Raw genomic sequence first — 25771 nt, forward strand, 5'->3', positions numbered from 1 at the left:
GAAATGGGATTTTATTTTTATTTTTTATTTTTGATGATTTCTTGTTTGCTTTGCAATTAATCTATGATAGAAGCGTTCTATTTAAAGTGGTTGTTATTATTAGTTCATCAGTTTTAATTTTTTATTTGGAACTATGCTAATAATATTTTGATTGGTAAAGGTAGAAGTTGAAAACTAATTTATTGAGTAATTAGGGAAACTAATAAATGGGCTGTCAATGCTGAGTGAAATAAACTAGTGAATAAAATAAATTAATTGAGAGATGAGCCTTCAAAAAAGTGAAACAGCATTTTGGTGATATTTGTTCCTAGAAAATATCTATTTCGTAATTGCGGTGGAAGAAACAACAATCAAAAGGATCTTTTTGGATGATTTATAGAAATCATTCTCAACTTCCATCTTCTAAATGCATCATATGGGGGAGTGTACTCTTAAGATTGCTTGGAAAATGATTAATCATATGAGCATAAACTTGTATGGACACAACCTAACAGCCAATACAGAAATAAAAACTAAAAAGTAAAATGAAAGTTAGGTGTTATGAAAATCACTACGGAGGAAAGGACCAATTGATAAATAATTGCGGGAATGGCAACAAACAAACAAACAAACAAATAATCATGATAGAGCGCTAGCATAAGTGGAGCACATTTTTAGAGCCATACGAAAAAGTTTGAGGAAGTATCAGATTGATATTTCTTTTTTTTTTTTTTTGGATGTTTGGACCTACAAACTCTAATCATGATTGTGGTTTTTGATGTTTGGACCTACAAATTCTAATCATGATTGTGCCGATCATACATATTGTGATTGAGACAATAATATGTATAAGGAATCAATGTACTTTTGATTGTTTAAAACAATAAAATTTGGAGTTAATTATAGTTAAACAAATAATTAATTATCAAATGTAATCTTGTGGTGAAGATGTAATTCACTGCTTAAATTATTTTAGAGATAATTAACTATTTTTATATTGATAATTACCTATATAATCACTTGATGGATTTGTAGTCGAAAATCCTATAGAGGAATGCACCATCTTTAACAAATAATCATATATTTAATTAATTTTACAAAAAAACAATTATGGCTTTTTTAAAACAAAAATAAACTGAGTTATTAAAACTCTTTTTTTTTTTTTTGGGTTATTGCTAAATCAGAGATATTAAATTTATTTGAAAAAGAAAATGCTTTCTTGGAAATTAGAACAAAAAGATTACTATTCATTTGAAGCCCAAAAAAAAAAAAAATGGGATTACTATTTGATTTTTTTTTTAACATTTTTTCTCAAAAAAAGCAAATACTAGTAGATTCATCGATTTTCCCATAGGTGTCGCTATCAGAAAAGCAATTTATTCTTTCTTTTCCTGTTTATCAAAAGATATATATATATATATATAAAAAGATTGTGGTCCGGTCTGTTCCTATATAAATCTGCATTAAAGCATTAAAGCTATGCTTTTTAAAAAAATATCATTTTGTTATATATAATGGTGTACATATATATATCAAAATTGATATTTTAAAAAAAAATATATGAATTTTAATGGAAATTTACATACAAACAACCCCAATATAACCTCTTATATATATATATATATATATAACTTAATAAAAAATCTCATGACGTCATTTTCATAGGTGTCAAGCATTTGTTTTGTCGTTCCCCTAGTTGGACAGCTAAGTACATCGAATTAGAAGCCGAAATTTATAATATCAAAATAACAATAAGTATATATATATCAAAATAACAAAAAAAAAAAAAAAAACTTTTATAATTTTAAAAGCCTTAAATTTTGTAACAAGGTGGTTAATTTTTTGAAAAAAAAAATCCTGGAAAACGCCCATTTACTATACAATTCGAAAACAGTTTGTAACAGTTTCTACAACTTTTTCACAGAGAATTTGGCTAATATATTTTTATCATAAAGACATAATTAACTTTGTTATATATATATATATATATCACTAGAAAATAATCCAAATTCGTTGTGTGGGAATGTTTGGTGCAACTACGCATGCCAATCTTTTTTCTACAGTTTTCAGCATCTGGAAGGCAGACATGGCCATGTGATTAAACACATTCCAGTACTCATTTCAAGCTTTGAAGGTGACCATGGAAAATTCTGAATTCATATTTTCTGAGCAGCCAACCAGCTAGGCAGTAGAGGCAGAAGGAAGCTTGTCTATTTGCCACTATTCTATCGTTTATATATTCAATTGAAGCAGCATTATTAATTGTCATTTATATATTTTCTAATATAAAAAAAAATGTCTAACAAGATATAATTCAACAAAGCCAACTACCGGTCTGCTTCACTTACTGTTCTCTTTTGTCCATATACTGAGCTACTCCTTTGTAAACATATATTGACGCGTGTGTTTGCACTTCATCAATGTAGAATAAATACTTAATTTGGTACGGACCAATTAATTATTAGCAGTAAAAATATAACATTTTTTTAAAAAAATTTATATAATAATCATCATGATATAAAAACATATTACACAGTTGTCAGCTCATTAATTTTTGTACATATATATATATATATATATATATGCTAGTCCTAATTACTCAACTTTAGAAAAATCAAAAGTGGTCCACTAACCTTACAAACTCCTAAAATTGTTGTTTATGTTGGTGTTATATTAATTGTTATCTTAATCAATGTTAAGGATTAATTAAATTATTTGTACATGTTAATGTAGATATCTACACTTCAAAAAGTGGAGTTCACCAAAAAAGTTCAATATTAACTCCATTCATTAAAAAAAAGTCAATATTAAATTCACTTTTGAGAATGAGCTAAGCTATATTTACAGTTACATATACCTGAATATGGTGGCCAAGACTCTATTTATACTTTCCCTTGTGGTATTTTTGAGCTTCATTTCAAATGGTTTTATTCCAATTGGGTCTTATAATGTGCCAAAATTACGAGTTATATGTATGTTGTCGTTAATTACTTGTTAAACACTTTATGTACTAATATATATATATATATATAGTACTATTGATCAATATATAGGAATTTTTCTCCTTAGTCTTTATCATTTTTAATCAGGCGGGTGGAGTCTGGTGTGTAACATATAAATAAAGAGTGTTTTTCTGTTCTTACTTTTTTTTATTTTAAATAGAGATTTAATGAAAATAACATTGACTTGAATAAATAGAGATATAAACAGTGGAAGACAACAGGCTTACATTTTAAGAAATATAGAGGAATCTCATATTCGTTGGTCCAGACTAGTTTGATTGGAGTATGAAAATAAAATATGATGAACACAATGATAATGTAAACGAAATTAGCATATATATATAAGAATATATAAGTGGTGAAAACTGACATCCCAAATTACTTAAATCGTTTCGTTTTTAATCAAATCCAATGATTTTCAGATCCAACATTCTTATTGGAGGAGCATTTTTTTTTTTGTTTTTTTGGTTGAATTCTTATTGGGGGAACGTATATATTACTGAATATTAATTAATTAATTAATTAAATCCAATCAATGGATTTGGACACCACCCATGTGTAAAGATCCATTACCATTTTTTTTTATTTCTTATTTTTAAGAATTAAAATAATTTTCAAATTTAAAGGAGGAAGGATGTGAGTAGAACCCATAATGAATACTGTGATATATATATATATATATATATATATATATTTCTAATTTTGCCTTTCGTTAAATTATAAATTATTTGCATTTGTTTTGTCTTGTGCATATACAAATGGACACGGAGGAAAAAAAAAAAGCAGCCAATGAGGAAAGTAAAAATGGGAAAGGTCAACGAATTGGAAAGTTCTGAATTTTGTTTTTAAGGCTATTAATTATTCTTTAAAAAAAAAATAAATAAAACTTAATTTTTTTTCCTAGAACAAAGGTCTTCATCCTTGGCGGCTTCTCAGTTTGCCATTATTTGTTATATGTTTTTTACACCGACAATGAAGCAAATATTTTACACTGTTGGGGGTTTTGTCTCTGTCGCCATTGTCTCCTAAAGGATAACTTTTATAATTAAATACCAACCATGATTTCATAAAATATACATTTAAAAATTTATATAATGTCATTGACACAAAAAAATCTAATAAAAAAATTATGTAAATTAATATTAGCCGTGCTGAAATATATTGCGTCTGTTATGGGATAAATTATTGTACATCTTTTAGACTACATTTATTTTCCCTTATATATATATATATACTAATAAAAAAATTATATAAATTAATATTAGCTGTGCTGAAATATATTGCGTCTGTTATGAGATAAATTATTGTAGATCTTTTAGACTACATTTATTTTCCCTTATATATATATATATATATATATATTTCATTTGACAACGCTTACACCAAAAAAAAAAAAAAAAAAAATGGCATTGAATTTCCTTGCTAATTTGTCATATTAAATTATTAAGAAGTTAGACAAGTAAATATTCTTTGTTGAACATTGTTTAACGATCTTTTAATTGGGGGCAGCAATTTATATTATTATATGAAATCCAAATTAAAAAAATGACTCGTTTAGATTATTCGAAATTAATATGAATTGACATGAATAAGTTAAATTAATGTGTAAATATTAAAAAATAACAAATACATTTATATTTTAATATATTATAATGTAAAAATAATAAAATAGTATAAATAGTAATATTATTTTATTTAAATAGGTTAAATAGGTCAACTTGGTGTCAAATGGGTATAATCCACCTACATGAATTATCACTCCTATTTTTAACCCTTAAACAATCTTCTATTTGAAGTTATAATTTTCACACAAATACTTGTAAAGCTTAATATGCATTATTATTGAAAAACAAATTTTCAAGAAAATCTTTTTATTTATTCTGTTCATTATTGATGTTTACCATCTTACATCTTTATCTTTCTAATTACTTCAATAAATTTATAATAATTTCATGGATTTCAATATAAGAGTTTACTCCATATTTTTCATACAGGCTCACATAGGATAATCCATATCAAAATGACTCTTAGTGATATGTCTAAATTCTAGATCAATTTGGCTTGTAGCTAAAAATATAAATCTCCTCCACTATTAATTTGACCTTAAATTAGTTTATAGTGCATTTGAAATTATGGATTTGAACTACGTCTTTTCCTTTCTAGATTAGAAAACTATTGTAGATCTGATAAAAGAAAAATGAACGAGGAATGTAAGTCTTCTAATCCTATTGGTATTATTCAACTAAGATAGGTATACAAGCCATTCAACCCTATTAACTTTTAGATTAGAGTCATTAGTATTGTAACTTTAAGTACAAACAGTATTCAGAATAAATTTTGAAAGATTTTTATGGATTTTTTAAATGGTTGACTTTTACAAATTTTATAAATTTTTATGGACTTTTATAGAATTTATAAAATATGACAAATTTTTTATAAACTTTTTATAGATTTTCATGTTAAAATATTTTTATGGAATTTTTTAGAGTTTCAGAATTACGAAAAACTTTCATAGATTTATATATATTTTCATTTCAAAAGAATTTAATAAACTTTTATTAACTTTTAAATATAATAACTTCATAGTAATATAAATATATTTCTTATTTCAATAAAAATATTCATAAAAATCAAAATATAAGTTACCTTGATAAAGAAAATTTATTTACAAAAAAATTGTAATGGAATTCATAATTATTTTATATTAAGCAAAAGTAAATGATCATAAAAAATTAAGGATTATAGTTATTGGAGACATTTCTAAACCAAATCGTAGGTTTATTGCACTTTGATACAATTATATATTAAAAAGTTGAATTTTTATTAAAAAAAAGAAAAAAAATAATTGTTTGATTGAGAACATATAGGAAAAAAATCAAATCCTAAAACCTCTTTTTTTTTTTTGGTTGAGCTTCGGTTTTGTGGTAGAAAAAGGAGTGGCGCGTGAGAAGAAGAGAGGGGAGGAGGGAGGGGCTCCAAAAATAAAGTATAACATAAATGCACTTTGGGCCATTCAAAAAGTTTTCAAAAGTATACAAAAGTTTTGAAGGAATGTAGGAAAGTAATTAGAGTAATTGTAAGCTAAATTTTTTCATTTTAACTAAAAGGTCAATAAAAATCTATGACTTATAAAAGTTTGTAAAATTCATTAACAAATTAAATGTCTTAACTTTTATAAACTCTTAAAAAATTTTAATTAAATACATCTTAATTTTAATAAATTTTTAAAAATTTTTTAAAAATTCATATTAAATATTCCATAACTTTCGTAGAGTTTTTAAAGATTTATATTAAATATAATTAAATTTGTAAATTCAATTCTATAAAAATTTTTGAATTGAATATATAGTTTTCACTTTACTTTTGACTATACATATATATATATATATATATATATATCTTTCATCAAAAGTTCAACATCCTCTTAATTAACTGTCACATCCATTTTCCATGTAAATGTGATTAGCCTTCATTTTTATTAGGAGAGCTACAGTTAGGTTTAGCTATGTTAAATATTATGGCTGATAGCCAACTCAACTGCATATTTATGTATGTGTATATACGTGATAAATTCTTTGTTGGCTGTAACAAGGAGTACCATTCTGATCTCCATTATTCAAAAAATAATTTCCCAAACTTTGTCCTGCTAATATATATGGGTGGGACAGTAGAATTGTTAGAACCCAACTCCCAAAATAATTTATAGTGCTGGGGTCCAACTATACTATATATATATATATACATATATAGCATACAAATCCTCTAAGAATCTAATATTTTAGTTTCATTATTTTTTTCGTTAATTAATGAATGATTGGGTTAGATGGATGGATATAGAAATCCAACATGACTATACACCACGCGAGTCTTAAATATCAAACTATGGTGAGAAACAATATTTCGAATACTTTCATTGAAAAAAAAAAAAAAACCCAATATTTCGAATAATAATTATAACAATCATAATAATATAATAAAAAGAAGAGGGGAAAAAAAAAAAAAAAAAGATAAATATATGGGTGGAGTCCATAATGGGTTTGTGAATTCGAATGTGTGTGTTTCTCTTTTGTAGTTTTGTTTGTAGCGTTGTGGCCACATGCAAAAGCACATGCTAGATTTTGGCTTCTTCTTCTAGTTGCATAATTTGTATGCATATGTTTTATTAAAAAGAATATGCTAAAAAGAAGACCATTAAAATTGCTTTGCTTTTATTCTTTTGATCCTTTTTCCCCCCTCCATTGTACTCTCTGTCTCTCTGTCTCTCTCTCTCTCTTTCTTTTTCTCTCTCCATAGGTCGATCCATGCTTGCATGTGTTCATTTTTAATATTTTTCCAGGGTTCTTTTTATGATTATTTTTAAGTTTTTTTTTTTTTTTTTTGGCTCAAAATGATTATTTTTAAGTTGCTTCTTATTAATTACGAGCCTGCATACTGAACAACATAGAAATAAGAAGGAAAAATGTTACATATACATACCATAAATGTAAATAACGAATATTTGAAAAGACCAATTCACCCTATCAAATAGTGTTTTCTTTATCAATTATTTGTTTTTGTTTTTTCATTAACAACTTATGTAAGTTTATGTTATAAAGATCCCTAAAACTGATGAAACAGAAAATGGATGAAATTTACATAAACACGTTTTAGAGCCAACAAAAAAAATAATAATAATAAATTAAGTTGAAGAAATTTTTATGTATACAAAAAAAAAATTAAAAAAAAAATTCAACAAAAACTTTTTAGTTCATGCACAAATAATTTAGCAGCTCTTTCCTCACGTGAACAAGTGGCCTAAAATGTGGCTATACAAAATGAAGATCTAAAATGAATTACATAAATTAATATATTGTCACATAAACTATAGGTTATAGTTAATAAAAATTAAAAATGGTAAATCACATGAGGGTACGCAAATATGAAAATAAAACTTTTTGCAGCTTTCAGATGGAGACCTGAGTTATTAATTCATAAAAAAATAAAAAAGTAAAAACCAAGATATTAATACAAGTGAAGTGAGTGAGATGTATAATATAGTCTTTAGAGAGAAAGGAAGGACGGGGACAGTTCTTAAATCTTCCCCGTACGGGGTACGGTTTCTCGTGCCCACATCCACATGCAGCTGCTGTTTTCTTATTTATTTGATAGATTCGCAATCTAACGCCTTTTTAAGCCTATTTGGATAAAATGAATGGAAAAAAAAAATAATTTTAAAAAATTAAATTTTTATTAATATAAAAAATTATTTCTATTTATAAATATATTATTTTAAAAATTTATATTTATTTTTAATTTATTATATAATATTAAATTTAATTATTTATAAATTTTAATTTTTTTATTATTCATCAAATATATTAAAAAAATTAATTTTCAAAAAATTAAATTTTAAAAATCATTTTTTTTTCAATTTTAACATTTTTCAAACGGATTTATTAAGTACACAAATTTTCTTCCTATTTTTTAATTTTTTTCAAATTATTTATTTATTTTTTTTGTTTTTCTTTTTGTATGTGAAGAATTTATTAGCAGCTAAACGGTGACAATTTTTCAAATAAAAAATTTTAAAAATTGTGTGTATAAACTTTAATTCTTGAAAGATGAAGACAAAAATTAATGAAAGTTACAAGAGAGTAGAAAAAATAAATTGCTTTATCATTGTTATTTTTCTAAACATTTTTGATATATCTTGATTAATTTTATGATAATGTTTGAAAAATTTTGGATTTTAAATGACCCTTTTTTCTCAAAAAAAAAAAAAAGAAAAGAAAAAGAAAAAATAGTGTCCTAAAAGGATAACATCGCAGTTTTATATTTCCACTTCATTATCTAGATTTTTAAGCTAGTTTGGGAAAAATGACTCTGTGATTGCTTCATTGGATCATAAAAATAATCATCGTTACCATTTGTAACGATCAACTTGTTTATTAGGTTTTTATCTCCAAAAAGAAAAAAAAAAAAAAAGCCTAGTTTATTAGGTATCTATCAAAAATATTAAATTGCCTTTAAGGATCTAAATTTGCATTTATACACCACACCAAGATGTAATTTGTGACTAATATAGGATTTTAACCTTTGATTATTTTTCAAATTGGGGCTCTATACACAACTTGATCAACTAACAGTGGAGATATCAAAACTTAAATTTATTTGTGTAGATAATGTATTACCCATTAACAATCCATTTAACCAATTGATAAAAAAGATTAAAAATATAATTAAATGTATAATAAAGTATATTTACAAACGCATTCATAATATATAGCCCTAAAAACAAAATTGTTGAAAATCATATAACAATAATATAATACAAAACAAATAATATATTTTTTAACCCCAAAACTCTTCTAAATATCATAGATTTATTGTAAAAGATATAATTATTTTTCTGTATATAATAAAATTATCAAAATTACCCTTCTAAACAGGTTAAACGAGTTTGTTTCATGTTAACTGATCATGCAAACTTTTGTTAGGTTTACTATTTATCATATAAAAAATGCAATTTATCATTACTGTAATGTCTAAAAAAGTTCACGATTGTATATTGAATATTGAATTTTTAATATAAAATGTCTGAAAATAATTATTTTTGTTTTGAATAAATCTAAACAGAATTAAATAAACCTAATTAGTATTCATCATTTCAAAAATAAATTTTATTTTCATTTATTATAATAATAACAAATAGTAAAACTTTCCGTAGCTAGCGTTGATATGTATGGAAGTTTCAAGAAACATTCAATTCAATCTACCAAATTTTGTTGGTAAGTCAAGAAATTTTCAAAGCCATAATAAATACAATTTAAAGCCATTTAAGGAATTTATTGTGTTTTGAGTCCTTCTCATTTCCTTTTCTTTATCCCAAATAAAATTTTAAAATTCAAGGGGAAGAAAAAAAAAAAAAAAAAACTTTTTTTGGCCTTTTGCTTTATAAAAAATCGTCACTGCTATTAAAGGTCAAAAGCTGTCACGAAATCCTGATAGCGACCCTCGTAGCCAAGTGACCTCTGACGAGGACCTTCCTGGCCCCACCGCATATTCTCCTACAAATTTTAGGACCATCCATTTGAATTTACTAAAATACCCTTGATCCAGCCCACTGATTGAAAAAAAAATGTTTCCTCGTTCTTGACCCACACCTTTTTTTAACAGATTCTACTTCTTAAACGCTCCCATTAGGTTCTTTCCAAATCCAATTTGAAAGAAGCCCCAAATTGACCTAACACAGAAGGAAAATAAAAAAGAAAAAGAAAAAGAAATTATTTTTAGAATAAGTGGTCACCTTTGATTTAGTTAAATAAACTAGGCTTACGCGTTAAAAATTTAATCATTAGATAAAATAATTAATATTTAAATTTAAATTTAAAAATCTAAATGAAATATGTTAACCTTACTACTTGCCATATTATAATTCTTTAGTTATTTAAAGTTAAAAAAATTATTTATATAATTATTAAATATATATATGTATAATCATGTTAACATTGAAGCGATGATTTTAGCATTAAATATTTTATTATTAGCTTTTAAATTATATAAAAAAAATTCAAAATTTAATTATTGATTAAATATAGGTTTGTTAATATAAAATCCTAATTTATGGGAAAAAAATTTTAGTTTGGCAAAATGAATCTGTAAGAAATTAGATGATCATAAATAAATTTTTAAATATTTTTAAAAGGAAGTCTTGAAATTCAGTAGGTCGACTGGAAAAGGAATCTAATATATATATATATATATATATACAGTCCGTTTATAGTGCGGATCACAGTATTGGTGACGGTTTTCTAAGAAATCGTCGTTAATACTATAAAAAATCGTTACTAATACTGCGATTCTCATATGGACCGTCTTCACCATAAAATTTTTATATATATATATATATATCTGTATATATATATATGGAGAGAGAGAGAGAGAGAGGTCAACATTTTTATCACTCTTGGACAGGGAGCAATTATCCATATATTTGTTCTAGTGGAATCTCATATGATTACACATAATTAGTCAAATAATATCATTTATATTACTAAATTGAGATATGAAATTCCAATAATAAAATTTATAGAGCAGGTACTACTCTAATGGCTATGCCATATCATTTTTGTATTAAATCTAATTATTACATATAAAATAAACCGAATATTTATATCTATATATAATATTAAAATAAAACAAATAGATCCTACTAAATAATTTTTGAATATTGGATTATGTGAGTGATTTGTCATAACACATCATATGTATCACCAAGTAATAAAACAAAGTTTTTCGGATTTTTAATTGTCATTATGACCTTCACGATTTTATGGTACACATGATTATTTGATTGGTCCATGTATACCAAATTAATTACCACTTTTGCACGTTAGATAATTTTTCATTGAGTCTAATTGATGTTGTAACCTCTATCCTTTGCTTCATAGCGGAAACTTTCAAAAAGGTCACCCCATTTTGACAAGTCTGCCAAACAGGTCCTTAACATTGTGCAATCAAACAAAGAAAGAAATAAAAAGAGGAAAAAGTGAGAAAGATCTTCCATGCTATGCTTTTTCCCAATTACAACATCATCAAGCAGGCAATTTCCCTTTTGGGTCTTGACGTGGCACAATGCTTAGCCATGAAGTTTGATTGAATTATGTGAAATAGTTTTCCTTCGTGCTTTCTTTCCAATTATTATTATTATTATTTTTTTTTTCTAATTTGTTAATTTTTATACCCTCTTTCTTTTCACCCACCAAACCTTCTTCGAGATATGTGACATGGATTCTATCTTTAATTACTATTTTTATATTAGTAATTTTATCTTATTAACTATTAATTTACCATTGTAAATATTAAAAAGTTTTAAGTAATTAAAAGTACCATTTTTGCTTTTTGAAAACTTACATGGTTTAATTAAGCATATGTAAAAATGTCCTTCCTTTTATTAAGCGGATTGAATATAAAAATAAAATGCATCTAATTGTCATACTTGAACACCAAAATGAGAATACAATACAATAATACTTGCAAACAAACGAGGAACACCTTGCCTTGTTCAATGGTTTAGAGTATGCGAATTTCAGCTTTGGAATTCTAATTGAACCGACATATTTGAACATTTTACAAAAGCAAAAAAGACCAACTCGGCTGAGTTGACTCATCTGAACTCTAAAAAGCATGATGCAATATCCATATAATTTTCTCTAATCGTTTGCTTTTTCCTTTTTACATTATAATATTACATATATAATTAAGCCTAATCAATTACTTTTAATTTATCAAGCTAAAATAAGAATGCAGACAGACTTTATTAGCAGACGAAGAGAAAATTATGAAATTGCTGACCTTTTAGGGCCAAGGATTTGACAACCTGCACAGTTTGAAATAATAGTATTATGCGTATATAATTCCTTGAAAGAGAGATATCCTATTGGAAAGGCAAGTTTGCTTTTTGAGAAAAAAAACTTTTGAGTTTTCCCAATGAATGTGATCCACTTTTTCTTCTCCTTTCTATTCAATTTTCTAGCATTCAATTTCTAAGCATTATCTCCACCAAAAACCCCACAATTATAATTACATTGCGACCGTAATCACACTCTGTACATTCATCTCTATCAAAAACATGCACAGATGTAAGCACCAGAATCTCTCTATCAAGCTAAATGGGGTCCACTTTCCTCACCACCTAACAAGCCCTTATTTACTCTCTCTCTCTCTCTCTCTCTCTCTCTCTCCAACAAATGGTTTCTGGCTTCTTACTCCAATGTGAAAAACATTTCATCATCTCCATGAACCGCCTACTCTTCTTCTCCCTTCTCTCCACCTTTCCCTCTGTCTCTTTCTCTTTCTCTCCATTTTCTGTCTTCTTCTTCTTATTCTTTACTCTTACTCTTTCAAGATCCGCTTTCTTTTTCTCTTCCTTTATAGACAAAGAAACTCACTTTCTCTCCTCTATATAGTAGCTCAGCTGTATACAATCATCAAAATTCCGACATGACCAAACTTGTTGTTGAAGTTCATGATGCGAGTGATCTAATGCCCAAAGATGGGCAAGGCTCGGCTAGTCCTTTTGTTGAAGTAAATTTCGATGATCAGATACAGAGAACTCAGACAAAGCAGAAAGATCTCAATCCTTACTGGAATGAGAAGCTAGTTTTCAATATCAATGATCCAAAACATCTTCCACACAAGACCATCGATGTCGTAGTTCGCAACGATCGAAAAGGTGGTCACCATAACTTCCTCGGACGTGTCAGCATCTATGGCGTCTCTGTTCCTTTTTCGGAATCCGAAGCAAGTGTTCAAAGATACCCTCTTGATAAAAGAGGTCTCTTTTCTCAAGTCAAAGGAGATATAGCTCTCAGAATCTACGCACTTCACGGTAATGATTCTTATCCTTCTCAAATTCCACAGCAACAACCAGCAGCAGCTGAAGAAAGTAAAAGCAAAACCACCACCGTAGAGACTCCTCTTCAAGAAATCCCAACAAACACCATTATTGATGAGGAGCTACCGAGCATGCCTGTTGACAAGAAGTTGAAGAAAAAGAAGGAGAAGGAAGTGAGAACTTTTCACTCCGTTGGAGCTGCCGGACACGGCCACGGCCACGGCGGCGGCGGCGGCGGAGGGGGTGGCGGTGGCGGTGCTCCTCCACCAGCGGTGTCGGCGGGGTTCGAATTCATGAAGGAAAAAGCACCAACAGTTGAAACAAGGACGGATTTTGCCCGTGCGGCCGGACCGGGTCCGGCCACCGTATCGCAAATGCAGTTTCAGAAGACCAACCCGGAATTCGGGTTGGTGGAGACCAGTCCGAGAGTGGCGGCTCGAATGCGGTACCGGGGAGGCGACAAGACGTCAACAACTTATGATCTGGTGGAGCAGATGCATTTCTTGTTTGTGAGTGTTGTGAAAGCAAGAGATCTTCCTGTTATGGATGTTTCAGGGAGTCTTGATCCTTACGTGGAAGTGAAGCTTGGGAACTACAAAGGGGTTACAAAACACTTGGAGAAGAATCAGAACCCGGTATGGAAGCAGATTTTCGCCTTCTCGAAAGAGAAACTGCAGAGCAACCTGCTGGAAGTTATAGTGAAAGATAAGGATATTGGGAAGGATGATTTCGTTGGGAGAGTTTTCTTTGATCTCACTGAAGTCCCACTTAGATTGCCGCCTGATAGTCCCTTAGCTCCTCAATGGTATAAATTGGAAGACAAGCACGGGAACAAGTTCAAAGGGGAGATTATGCTTGCTGTTTGGATGGGAACTCAGGCTGATGAATCATTCCCTGAAGCTTGGCATTCTGATGCTCACAACATTAGCCATGTCAACCTTACTAATACTCGATCCAAAGTGTATTTTTCTCCTAAACTTTACTACCTTAGAGTTCTTGTTATTGAGGCTCAAGATCTTGTGCCTTCGGAAAAAGGCCGTGGTCCGGATGCATATGTTAGGGTTCAACTTGGGAATCAGCTCAGGCCCACTAGGCCTTCACAAATGAGGGTCAACAACCCTGTTTGGAACGAAGAGCTTATGTTTGTGGCTTCGGAGCCTTTTGAGGATTTCGTCGTTGTTACTGTTGAGGACAGAATTGGACCTGGAAAAGATGAGATTCTGGGGAGGGTGTTTATCTCACTTAGAGAAATTCCACAGAGAGTTGAGTCTAAGTTCCCAGATACTCGGTGGTATAACCTCCATAGGCCATCTCTGGCGGCCAAGGATGAAACGGAGAAGACGAAGGAGAAGTTTTCGAGTAAGATCCATCTTCGTCTCAGCTTAGACTCTGGTTATCATGTTCTTGATGAGTCCACCCATTTTAGTAGTGATTTGCAACCTTCTTCCAAGCACCTGAGGAAGAGAAATATTGGGATTCTTGAGCTCGGGATTTTGAGTGCCAAGAATTTGCTGCCATTGAAGAGCAAAGATGGAAGGTTAACTGATGCATACTGTGTGGCTAAGTATGGGAATAAATGGATTCGAACTCGAACACTACTAGACACTCTGACTCCTAAATGGAATGAGCAGTATACTTGGGAAGTTTATGATCCTTGTACTGTAATCACCATTGGAGTTTTCGACAATTGTCATATCAATGGCAAAGATGATGCAAGGGACCAGAGGATTGGGAAGGTGAGAATTCGGCTATCGACGTTAGAGACTAATCGAATCTATACCCATTACTATCCCCTTCTAGTTCTTACACCCTCTGGTTTGAAGAAGCATGGAGAACTTCATTTGGCAGTCAGGTTCACTTGCACAGCATGGGTTAACATGATGGCCCAGTATGGAAGGCCGCCGCTTCCGAAGATGCATTATATCCATCCGATATCGGTAAGGCATATCGATTGGCTCCGGCACCAGGCAATGCAGATTGTGGCGGCAAGGCTGACACGAGCAGAGCCACCGCTGAGGCGGGAGATCGTGGAGTACATGTTGGATGTGGATTACCATATGTGGAGTTTGAGAAGAAGCAAAGCCAACTTTAATCGAATAATGTCTCTTATATCTGGTGTTGCGGCTGTCTGTAGATGGTTTGACGATATTTGCCACTGGAGAAACCCCATCACAACATGCCTTGTTCATATCCTGTTCTTGATTCTTGTTTGCTACCCTGAATTGATATTGTCCACAATATTTCTCTACCTCTTTGTGATAGGCATATGGAACTACCGGTTCAGGCCTAGGCATCCACCCCACATGGATGCTCGGCTTTCACATGCTGAGTTTGCTCACCCTGATGAACTCGATGAGGAATTCGACACGTTTCCTACCAGTCGATCTGCAGATATTGTGAGGATGAGGTATGACAGGCTGCGGAGTGTAGGGGGTAGGGTTCAAACCGTGGTCGGAGATTTAGCATCCCAAGGTGAAAGAGCTCAAGCCTTACTTAGCTGGCGGGATCCAAGAGGCACAGCTATCTTCATCATCTTCTCGTTGATCTGGGCCGTTTTCATTTACGTTACTCCATTTCAAGTGGTGGCGGTGCTGGTTGGACTCTACATGCTGCGACATCCCCGTTTCAGGAGCAGGATGCCTTCTGTGCCTGTTAATTTCTTCAAGAGGCTGCCAGCAAAGTCAGATATGCTTCTATGAAATGGAAGAAGATATTTTCAGTTTCTCAACTTTCTAGTTCAGAGGGAGGGGAAAACTTTTATCCCCATCTACGCAATTCTTATGAACAAACAGATATTATGGTAAATAAAATGCGTCAATATTTTATTACAGCAGCATGAGGTGTTGCTTATGCTGCTAGCTCTACCCAAGAAGAATCTCAACTTTTAGAAAGTGTGTATATCCTTGTATTGATTCTTATTTATAAATAAAACAAGCAATAGTTTTTTCTTTTTTTTTTTCTGTGTTTTGATTTTTGTTTTTTTAGAGTTCAAGTTCGAGTTCAAATGGATTAGCTATCAGAAACAATAAAGAATTCAACACATTAAGCCAACCTCAAGGAGCTTTGACCACTAAAAGATTACATCAAGCTTTCGACAGCAAACCCAAAAGAAGCTCTACTATTCAAAAATACAGAATTACCAACCCGTACACAACAAGATAATCCGTTGTTACAATGATATTAAAAATTCCGCGTTGAAAGGGAAATGCATTTTGCATATGGAACTCTTGAATCGAAAATAATTGACAAAAATTGGAAGTAAAGACCAACATCTTTCAATTAGTTGCAGTCCTAAAGCCAAGATGCACTAATAGAGCTATAATTGTCAGGAAGCTCATAAGCACTCCACCCAGGAGAACCCTATCAACAATTCCCCATCTATCCACGCTTCCTTTGGTCAACTCTTGCTTGTTCGTGGATTTGGATGCATTTTCAATTTCCTTTTTCTGCACATGGTTCTTTCGCTTCCTAAGCAACCATCCAATCAAATTTCTGCTGTTACGATCTTCTGGCCGATTCAATGATACAACATTTTCTTCCGGAGTGGTTTGTCCACAGCTTTCAGGTCCACAAGCACAATATTCTGGCTCTTCTGAAGAGACACAACCCCCACAAGTGTTTGTGCAGGGACTGCACTCGTTCTCAGTTGACATTCCCTTGCTTTGAGCAGTGTGGTTATGTGTGAGCTGGATAGTCTCTAACACTTCTCCAAAGACTGACCACCTTCCCACAGATGTTATTCTCACCATAGCTGAAGTTCCCAACATACTCTCTGGTGCAACCACGAGCACCTGCACATATCCCTTGGTATGGCCAACCTAGTGCAAAGAAGGGACATCAAGTTATAAAAGATGATATATCAACATTTATTGGCATATGATATCTTCAAGATACTTGAAAAAGACAGGCAAACTCTAGGGGGACGCTTAAGTGCTAGTTACAACACCAATTAATTAGAACTCGTGTATTTTCCGAAATTAAGATTAAAACAAATATTGAAATGAAAAACTTGCAGCTCGTCCGTCATCCTTGAACTTGAGAAAATAAGCAAGTTGCTCCAGCAAATGTCAATCCAAGTCCAAAGATGCTTCCTAATGGAAATTGCAAGAAATATAAAAAATCTGAATAACAGTATTGTTAATTATTTTATCATCAAACACAGCGTCCAGAGACCGTGTATAATTCTTCACGCAATATATTGCAAATTGGGTAAAAGGCCCCAAATAATTGTTCATTCTGACATGATACATAGGTTATTGCCTTCTATTTTTTTTTTTTTTTCAAATTGTTTTCCAAAATATAACTAGTTTCAATGGGGAGTAGTCCCTCACTTAAATATGTCTGTAGAACAACTCCTGGCCATACAACAATTAAAAGAATATGGACATCAACATGGAATCTAAACATTAACTACTACGAGCTTTATTTTTCAAAATAACGAGCTTTATTTTTCAAAATAGTGAGCAGAAAAGGTGATGGATGATAGACAACAGCACAATAAGTATTAATTTGCAAACGTGTACAAAAACTTACCAAGTGAACACGGTCAGTGGCAATTTCAGTTATCCAAATTCTTTCCACTCTGCCCTCCATTCCATTATAAGGTGTGAATGCTTCAAAAACAGAAGTCAGCTCACGGCTACGTTTCTTCACCACAGTACTAGGAACTTTTTTCATTCTTGCAGCAGGTGTCCCTAAATTTAGAAAGAACCTGAATCAAGCAAGAGTTTTGAATTTTGTTTAACCCTACTTAATTTCCATACGACAGCATGACATCTAACTCACTCCACATTGTTAAAATAGATACTATCCTGATAATATTGCTTCTTATCACCAAAATAGATTTGATCTTTAATTAAATGTATGTGTGCAGTTTGACACTCTTAACATGTGTAAACATTATGAGACAGTAGAATTAAAAAAAAAAAAAAAAAAAAATCAATCCAACACTTGAGCACTGGGAAAGATCATCCCTGTGCATATGAGGTTAAATAAGTCGGGGAGAGGAAGCACAATTTGAAGGCGGTCTTATTTACTCGACATGCCTACTTTTCAGCAAAACTGTTTTAAGCATGCTAAATCATTCTACTTTATATATGTGATTGGGTCCACTACCTATTAGTTCAAGCTTTCAGGACTTAGAGAGTATGATCAAGGATCAAGTTGGAAACTTCAATGCAACCATGGTATCACCTCTCATAGGCAGAAATTCAGTGAAGCAGAAGACAAGCTGTAAGTATGGTAACTAAATTTGCTTTTTGAGGTTGGTCTAATATTTGGGATTGATTACTTTAGAGTTATATTTGTTTATTAGAAGTCTTATATTATATCAACATTGTTCCTTCACACCATGTTTGCTTTCTATTCATAAGCAAACATTTTGGACACCATCAACCTATGAAAATCTCTCTCTAAAAGTCCCAAACAAACACATAATTAGCCAGCAGCATTGAATTCCGAAAAAATTTAATCCAGTTCGTTTTGCCCTCCAAAGCTAGAAAGTATCCTTCTAAACAAAAACCTTCAATTCTGAACCCTTGGTTGGGACCTAATCGATATGCAGCCTTCTTAATTGTTTTTGGGGATATCCTATATTATATGGGCATTAGAACAAGTAACAACAAAAATTTTGTGGCACTTAGGTCTATAGAAGTTACTTCAGCAACTTGCATCGCTTACTTTTTACTTGGCTTGCTTAAAAAGACACTACTTTTACAAAGCATTTTAGTTATACATTTATAATGAACTTGCCTGGTCGAGGATAGAATTGTGATATATGAACTTGAGGGAACTTGTAATCCTTAATGAGGTTAACAGTTTCAGCAAAATCTTCATCTGTTTCACCTGAAAACCCCATCTATCGAGTGTCAATTCCAAGAAATTTATTCCTTAAACTGTTAATGCTGTTAGAATCAGTACATGCAAATAAAAATTGAACATTTCAGAAAACAAAAGAAAAAAGGATAAAAAGAAGATAAAGAGGGCAAGGCCGTTATGGGGAAAAGGAATGAAAATTCAAGAAGAAGAGCAATAATGTTTCATTACATTCAAATCTATATAAGAAATGGCTGCAGTGGGACATCATATAAAAGTATGATACCATATGGAGGAGAGTCCAAAGTATTTGGGCTTTCCAGCATGTACTATGAGGTCATTCCAAAAAACGTCTAGAATGCATCAAACTAATTCCCTACTCGCTTAACTACTTATATGAAATCATGATTTCGTACATTATCAGCGTTCGTGCCATTTCATACTCTCTTGAATAAAAGATACAAAACAATTATACCATTTCAATAGTTATATATCCTTTAATTGTTCTGAAGTGTCACAAAGTTTTGCAACTTTCTAGTTTTGACTTGAAACTGCTACAATGTAAATTGCAGCTTTTTGTTGAATACACACATCAATTAACCATATTCACCCAAAAAAATACATCAATTAACCATTTAAATGGCATTAGCAGCAGTTTAATTTATTTTACTCTTAATTTAAAAGACAAAAATTGGACATAAAACTTGAAATCAATAAGAGATTATTACAAGTCATCATGTGGAACACTAGTACCAGGAAATCCACATATTATATCGGTTGCAATCTGCATCCCTGGAACAAGCTCAGTCAAGGTATCTACAACTGTCCTGAACTCGCCAACAGAATATTCTCGATTCATTGCCTGAGACAATAATAGCCATTGGAATAAGAAGCATCAACACCATAGGAATTAGAAGTCTCTACCTCTAACACAAGACATTGATAAATTTATATGTTAACATAAAATCAAAATCAACAGAAATAGGAAATTTAGCAATTTTGTGGACATGAAAGCTTATCCGATGTACTTACACTCAAGACCCTGTCACTCCCAGACTGTACAGGTACATGCAAAAACGAGTATACACATGGGTGGCACAACACATCTGCAATCTCTTTCAAGTGCTCTAGAATATAGGGAGGATTTGTCATCCCTATACGAAGCATTGTGCTTTTATCAGAGGGAAGTTCTGCAACAATGGCATTCAACAATGTAGGAAGGTTGACCCCAATGTCACGGCCTACAAGGGTTAAGGGCATCATCAATATTCAACTCGTATAAAAGCAACAAAGTAACATGGCGATAGTGCACAGAGGTTGAACATGAACTCGACTGTTTACTTGTGAAGGCTCTAATGAACTGGTGTTGGGCTTAAAGCTAAGGCTTTTAAAATGAAGTAAATGCCTGAGCTATGTGATTATGTTAGACTTTTAATTTCAAACTTGAAATTTCCAACGATGCTGATATTGTTATGCTTGGCTAAGATCATTTCACATTCACTAAAACTCAACCAAAATTTATCCAAGAAAAAAAGCACAACTTCCCATAAAAATGTAAATTATAGTAACTTTTTTTTGGCATTGTTTATGTGAATATTATTTTAACAAAAGAACTTATAATATTAACAAAAGAACTTAGAAAAAAAATCTTTTAATTTCAAGTGTCAAGAATTTAATTTTGGCAGATCATATAAAGTTACCATATGCTCCAGTATCTTCACTACTCAGCCATATTTCCTTTACCCCATCAGCTATGACAGTTCTTACACGCCCTACCTGCAGCGTGAATTTCAATGAGATTCAAACCAAATTTAGCAAAATAACAAAAACTGACGTCCAACCACTTACAAGGCTATCAATAGTATAACTCCCTAAGTGCCCACGAGCATGCTTAGTTTTGCAATAAGTGCAGGCACCTAGACAACCAACATTGATTGGAAGAATCTCAACAAACTTGTTCTTTCTCACCTGCAGGGAGAATTCAATTTATATTCCATCTATAGACTACATGACAATTTATGAGAATTTTTGTTCAAGTGGAAGAAATGAAAAATATGTGCAAAGAAGAGAACAACGTGGTAAATAAAGCCAAAAACCCAAAAAAAAAAAAAAAAAAATCTTGAATTTTGATGCAACAGAAATATATAAAAAGCACCTTTGGGAGGTCAAGTGCAGGTAATGTCCTGCGGTTCAAAAGGCGAACTTCATGACCTTTTAGAGTCTCTTCAACAACTTCAACCACACGGTCAATTTGCTGGACTCCAACTATACTGACCCCTTCTAGTTCTTTCAGATCTCGACTTCCTTGAGGCACACAACCAGCCACCACCAGTGGCTTTCTTGCAATTTTGCATTTTGATATTAAAGTGTCCATTGCAGACTGACTTGGTGATTTAACCGTACAGCTGCATCAGGTAATATGAATCAATAAACTGATAATTCAAAGTGAAAGAGAATTTAACTTAGAACACAGGAACTATCAACTAATATATATGTACATATGCAAACATGATGGCATAAAGATGGAAAAACTTTAGAAAGAACATTTGGCACTTCTTATAAACGCAGATGCATCCAATCAGAAAAGAAGAGCCAATTTTCGACAATCTGATGAATTCTCCAATCATTTTGCTACTTTGATAAGTGCTCCTGCATTCCTAAAATCTTAAAGTATACCAATCAGCAATAGGTAGGAATACAGGGCGCTTTAAGGAGATTTTGAGGAGGATTCCCAATTAACAAGTAGTGGAAGACCCTAATTCAAATACTTTGGCTCAAACATTCAAAATGAGAAGCTTAGCCCATCTTTCCAGCCTTAGAAACTTTTTTCCTGCAATCCATAATTCTTGAAATTTTCCATAAAGGTCTGATAGCATGAAAAATTAGGAAAATAATTAATGGGGTCTTTTGAATCTTTGATGCACAGCTTTTGCATCTTGCAAGTCAATAACTTTGTTGAGACAATCCAAATGCTAGTGGACTTATACTTCCATTATTCTAAATGATTTTACACGGAGTATAAACAGTGAAGTATAATGCAATAGGAGAAATAGCGCTGGGGTAGAAAATTACCATGCAAGTATATCAAATTATCATCATATCAGAGATCAATGACAACTGACCAACACCAGTTATCTCGTCAACCAGAAATAACTTCGTCATAACTAGAATAACCCATAGACTCATAGTCTGCTCACTCGTCAAATAGAGAAGGAAAACTTATATGAAAATCATGTCAAACAACTAAGACAAATGACTGATGATGATGCCCCAAATATTGAAATATTGCTAAATGATTAGTAGGAAAACCGACCGAGATTTTTTTGATTTACAGTTGCTTATGAGCCAAGTATCTGAAAACAATTAACTTAGAAAAGAGACAATTACTTACGTGTTTATGAGCCACAGATCTGCTTCCTCAGGATTGTCACTTAATGAATAACCAAATGTTGAAAGCTGACCAGCCATGTATTCACTATCACTCTGACAAAAGTGTAGTGGAGACAAACTTTAATTTAATTGAGAAACCGACACAGCAAAGCTCGGTAAAAGAATAAGAAACATGCTGGATCTTATTTACATAGAAAGCTTTAACAGATGGCTTATGAGCCATTTGGAAAACCACTGAACTTAGCTCAAACATAAAAAGGCTCAGGCCTTAGTTGGGAACTATTATCAGATTGAAGTTAGGATTTTCTCATTACTATTACAATATTAAGCTAACCAATTATTATAACCACATAAATCAACAATACCAGCTCGAAAATTCATACATTTTTGCTCTTTGAGATTGGAATGACATCTCAATCATTTTGGAAGTCTATTATTTATTGATTACGTTACAGTAAACCCTAGAAACCATGGCGGCAAATATTTAATAATTATGTCACAGTAAACTCAAGAAAGTATGGCGGAAAATATTAAACAAGCACAGAACATATAATATTTTTTCATTTTCTAATTTTATTACTTGAATGATACCTTACAGAAAAAAAAAAAAAAAAATGATATATATAATAAATTTATTGCACACTACACCTATATTCTAATGAATTGCTTTGTCAAAATATACATGTATAACAAAAGTATGTGAGGAATTTACATAAAACTAACACTTAATTCTTTCGAAATTTAACAACTTCATGAACACAAATATTTGAATCGAAAATTTAACGATTTGTGAAAATCAGACAAGTTTTAATTAAAAATGCAAACTAATATTGAAAATCTTCCTAGAACATAATGAATATAAATCACATATGAGTATAGCATTCAATAGTAAACAAACGATGAATTTCCGTACATAGCAAGCTTAAAGAACTTGCCTGATTGTGTGAGCATCCAAAAGTCTTGATATAAATCGTCTGCAAAAAATATCAAACAAACCAAAAAATAAATAAATAAGGAAAAAAAGTCTTGTCTCGGGAAAATGAAACAGTGAGAAAGGGAGAGAAACCTGAGTGCCAGGAATTTTGGAGGAGAGGTTATTATTGTCAAAATCATTGAGAACAACAGGTTTGCTCTTGTTCTTCTTCGGCTTCAGTCCAACTGAAGTGACTGGCAAGCGAAAACCAGGAGGAGCTCCACCATTACTTCCAACCAACAAATCCTCTATGTCCTCCATTCTCTCTCTCTCTCTCTCTCTCTCTCTCTCTAAACCACCGCAAAACACACGCAGCGAAGAAGAAGAGTTATGGCGTCGTCTTCGTCTTGCAGGAGCAGCTTCAGAGAGAAGGAGAGAAGCGGGCCGATAATAAGATTGATTGATCTATTTTTGTGGGCCACTTTGGGCTCCTTGGTTAAGCCCATATATACTTCGTCCTTATGATATAAGAACATAAAATATAACAAAAGCTTAATTACATTTTACCACGAACTACTATATTTTTTTTACCCTTTGCCCAAGAATCAAATAGTCAATTGTCCCCAAACAATGTTTCTTTCTTTCTTTTTTTTTTTTTTTTTTTTTTTTTTTTTTTTTGGTTGTATTAAATTTGGTAACATTAAACATATACACCCATCGAAAATGAAATAAAACAGTTTCCCAATAAAATTACTTAATATTATATAAATTCCACACTTAATTTATGGTTTATTTTATTCTTGCATCGTCATTTCTCTACTTTCTATTTCTACTGTCTTAACTTTTGTCAATCCTCTATCATGATCTTATTACTCTTTCTCATTCCCCTTTTCTATGTGTACTCTCTTATCTCTCTCTCATCTATATGACAATGGTATCAATTGATTGATGATGATCATGAGTGAATATACACTTTAAAATTAAATTTTTTTTATCATTTATAATAATTCCTCATAATTTCTCTTCTTTTTTTAACCCACAATCACACCTCCAGCAGCTAAAGCAGAAAATGATGATGATGATGATGATGATGATGAAGTAATTGACGCAATGCCGATGTCTTATTGCCTACCAGCTGATTCAGTCGTCAGTGAAAAGAAGAACAAAAAGGTATAATTCTCTGTGTTAAATATAGTATGAAATTTTACATTCATAAGCTTTTCATTTTTACAATTTATTCCTAACATAAGGTCTCGTATAAAAATTTCTTTTCTAGATTGTTATATACTTCCATTCCTAGTACGCAGTCTTAATTATTATTATTATTTTTTTTGATGAAATAAAAAGTCCTAAAATTAATCACAATTTATGAGTATACTTTCTAAATGTTGGGTACTTCATCAATTAAAGTCCACATACAATGCATGTTTTGTAATTATAAATACATACACATATGCTTGTAATATAATTATAACAACTTGAATTTTGGATTTTTACAAGAGATTTTGCACATTGTAAGAAATTTAGACTTTTTACAAGGCATTCATATGTACAAGATACCAATGTCTCTTGTAAATAGAAATTAACAACCGTTTTTGCCTCTTCTAAATAATGTTTTTCTTGTAGTAGACATGTTACCATGCATTCATAGTGTTATAAAACATATATTGCAAGGAAAAAAAAAAAAAAAGGAAGAAGAAGAAAAAAAAATGGTGTTATAAAGAATAATTTTCTAGAAAATAATTTCTTTTATAAAATATACAACCCATTTAATTTTGGGACAAGATTATTATTTAGTATTTGATCTCTACTGTTCATTTTTGTTCTTTTTCTCTTATTAATAATACTTCACCTTTCTCTGTAAATTTCAAAAAAAAAAAAATTATGAAGATTTTGAAAATATCTACAAATTTTTTTTTAAAACTTAAAAATATTATTGATGTTTAATAAATTATTTTACCATGTTAACTTTAGTAATAGTTTTTTTTAATTTTTTAATTATTTTTTAAGTATTTAATGATATAAATAAAATAAAATAAATTTAATTCAATAACCTTAATAAGTTCTATTCAATGATAAAATATATATATATATATATATATATATATATTTATTATACATTTGTATAAGATGGATTCATTAGAATCCTATAATTACAAATTAATAATTAATTATATAAAAATAAAAAATAATAACATAAAATAATAACATGAAAATAAAATATTATCTAAAATTAAATTGATAGCATTTAAATAAAAATAAAAAGATAATATAATAGATTATACTAAACATCAAGGA

General features: G+C 30.9%; 2 protein-coding genes across 4 annotated transcripts; one reads left to right on the plus strand and one right to left on the minus strand.

The window, feature by feature from the left end:
- Positions 1-12551: 12551 nt before the first annotated feature.
- On the plus strand, positions 12552-16309 carry LOC107404928 (multiple C2 domain and transmembrane region protein 6). The gene has a single exon (XM_016011931.4). It carries the CDS (start codon positions 12963-12965, stop codon positions 16053-16055), a length of 3093 nt encoding a protein of 1030 aa, XP_015867417.2. The 5' UTR covers positions 12552-12962; the 3' UTR covers positions 16056-16309.
- An 89-nt stretch (positions 16310-16398) lies between these two features.
- Positions 16399-23952, minus strand: LOC125423073 (uncharacterized). Of its 3 annotated transcripts, XM_048476307.2 has the most exons (11): positions 23627-23952; positions 23496-23534; positions 22562-22653; positions 21326-21575; positions 21019-21138; positions 20871-20946; positions 20203-20411; positions 19924-20032; positions 19108-19200; positions 17890-18050; positions 16399-17174 (listed from the first exon to the last, which is right to left on the minus strand). In XM_048476307.2, the coding sequence occupies exons 1-11, from the start codon at positions 23792-23794 to the stop codon at positions 16632-16634; spliced, it is 1860 nt and encodes a 619-aa protein (XP_048332264.2). In that variant the 5' UTR covers positions 23795-23952; the 3' UTR covers positions 16399-16631. The 3 variants fall into 3 exon arrangements, with proteins under 3 accessions (XP_048332264.2, XP_048332266.2, XP_048332265.2); XM_048476309.2 differs by lacking the exon at positions 21019-21138; XM_048476308.2 differs by lacking the exon at positions 19108-19200.
- Positions 23953-25771: the final 1819 nt, after the last annotated feature.

This window comes from Ziziphus jujuba, chromosome 5 (assembly GCF_031755915.1).
Source record: "Ziziphus jujuba cultivar Dongzao chromosome 5, ASM3175591v1".
Lineage (NCBI taxonomy): Eukaryota > Viridiplantae > Streptophyta > Magnoliopsida > Rosales > Rhamnaceae > Ziziphus > Ziziphus jujuba.

Excerpts from the sequence above, each read along its gene's own strand:
- LOC125423073 (XM_048476307.2), bottom strand. The coding sequence starts at position 23,794 with ATGGAGGACATAGAGGATTTGTTGGTTGGAAGTAATGGTGGAGCTCCT. Across the intron at positions 21,139-21,325 it reads CTGCACTTGACCTCCCAAAG|GTGAGAAAGAACAAGTTTGT; the intron begins GTGCTTTTTATA and ends TTCTCCCTGCAG. Across the intron at positions 20,412-20,870 it reads TGAAGATACTGGAGCATATG|GCCGTGACATTGGGGTCAAC; the intron begins GTAACTTTATAT and ends TAACCCTTGTAG.
- LOC107404928 (XM_016011931.4), top strand. The coding sequence starts at position 12,963 with ATGACCAAACTTGTTGTTGAAGTTCATGATGCGAGTGATCTAATGCCC.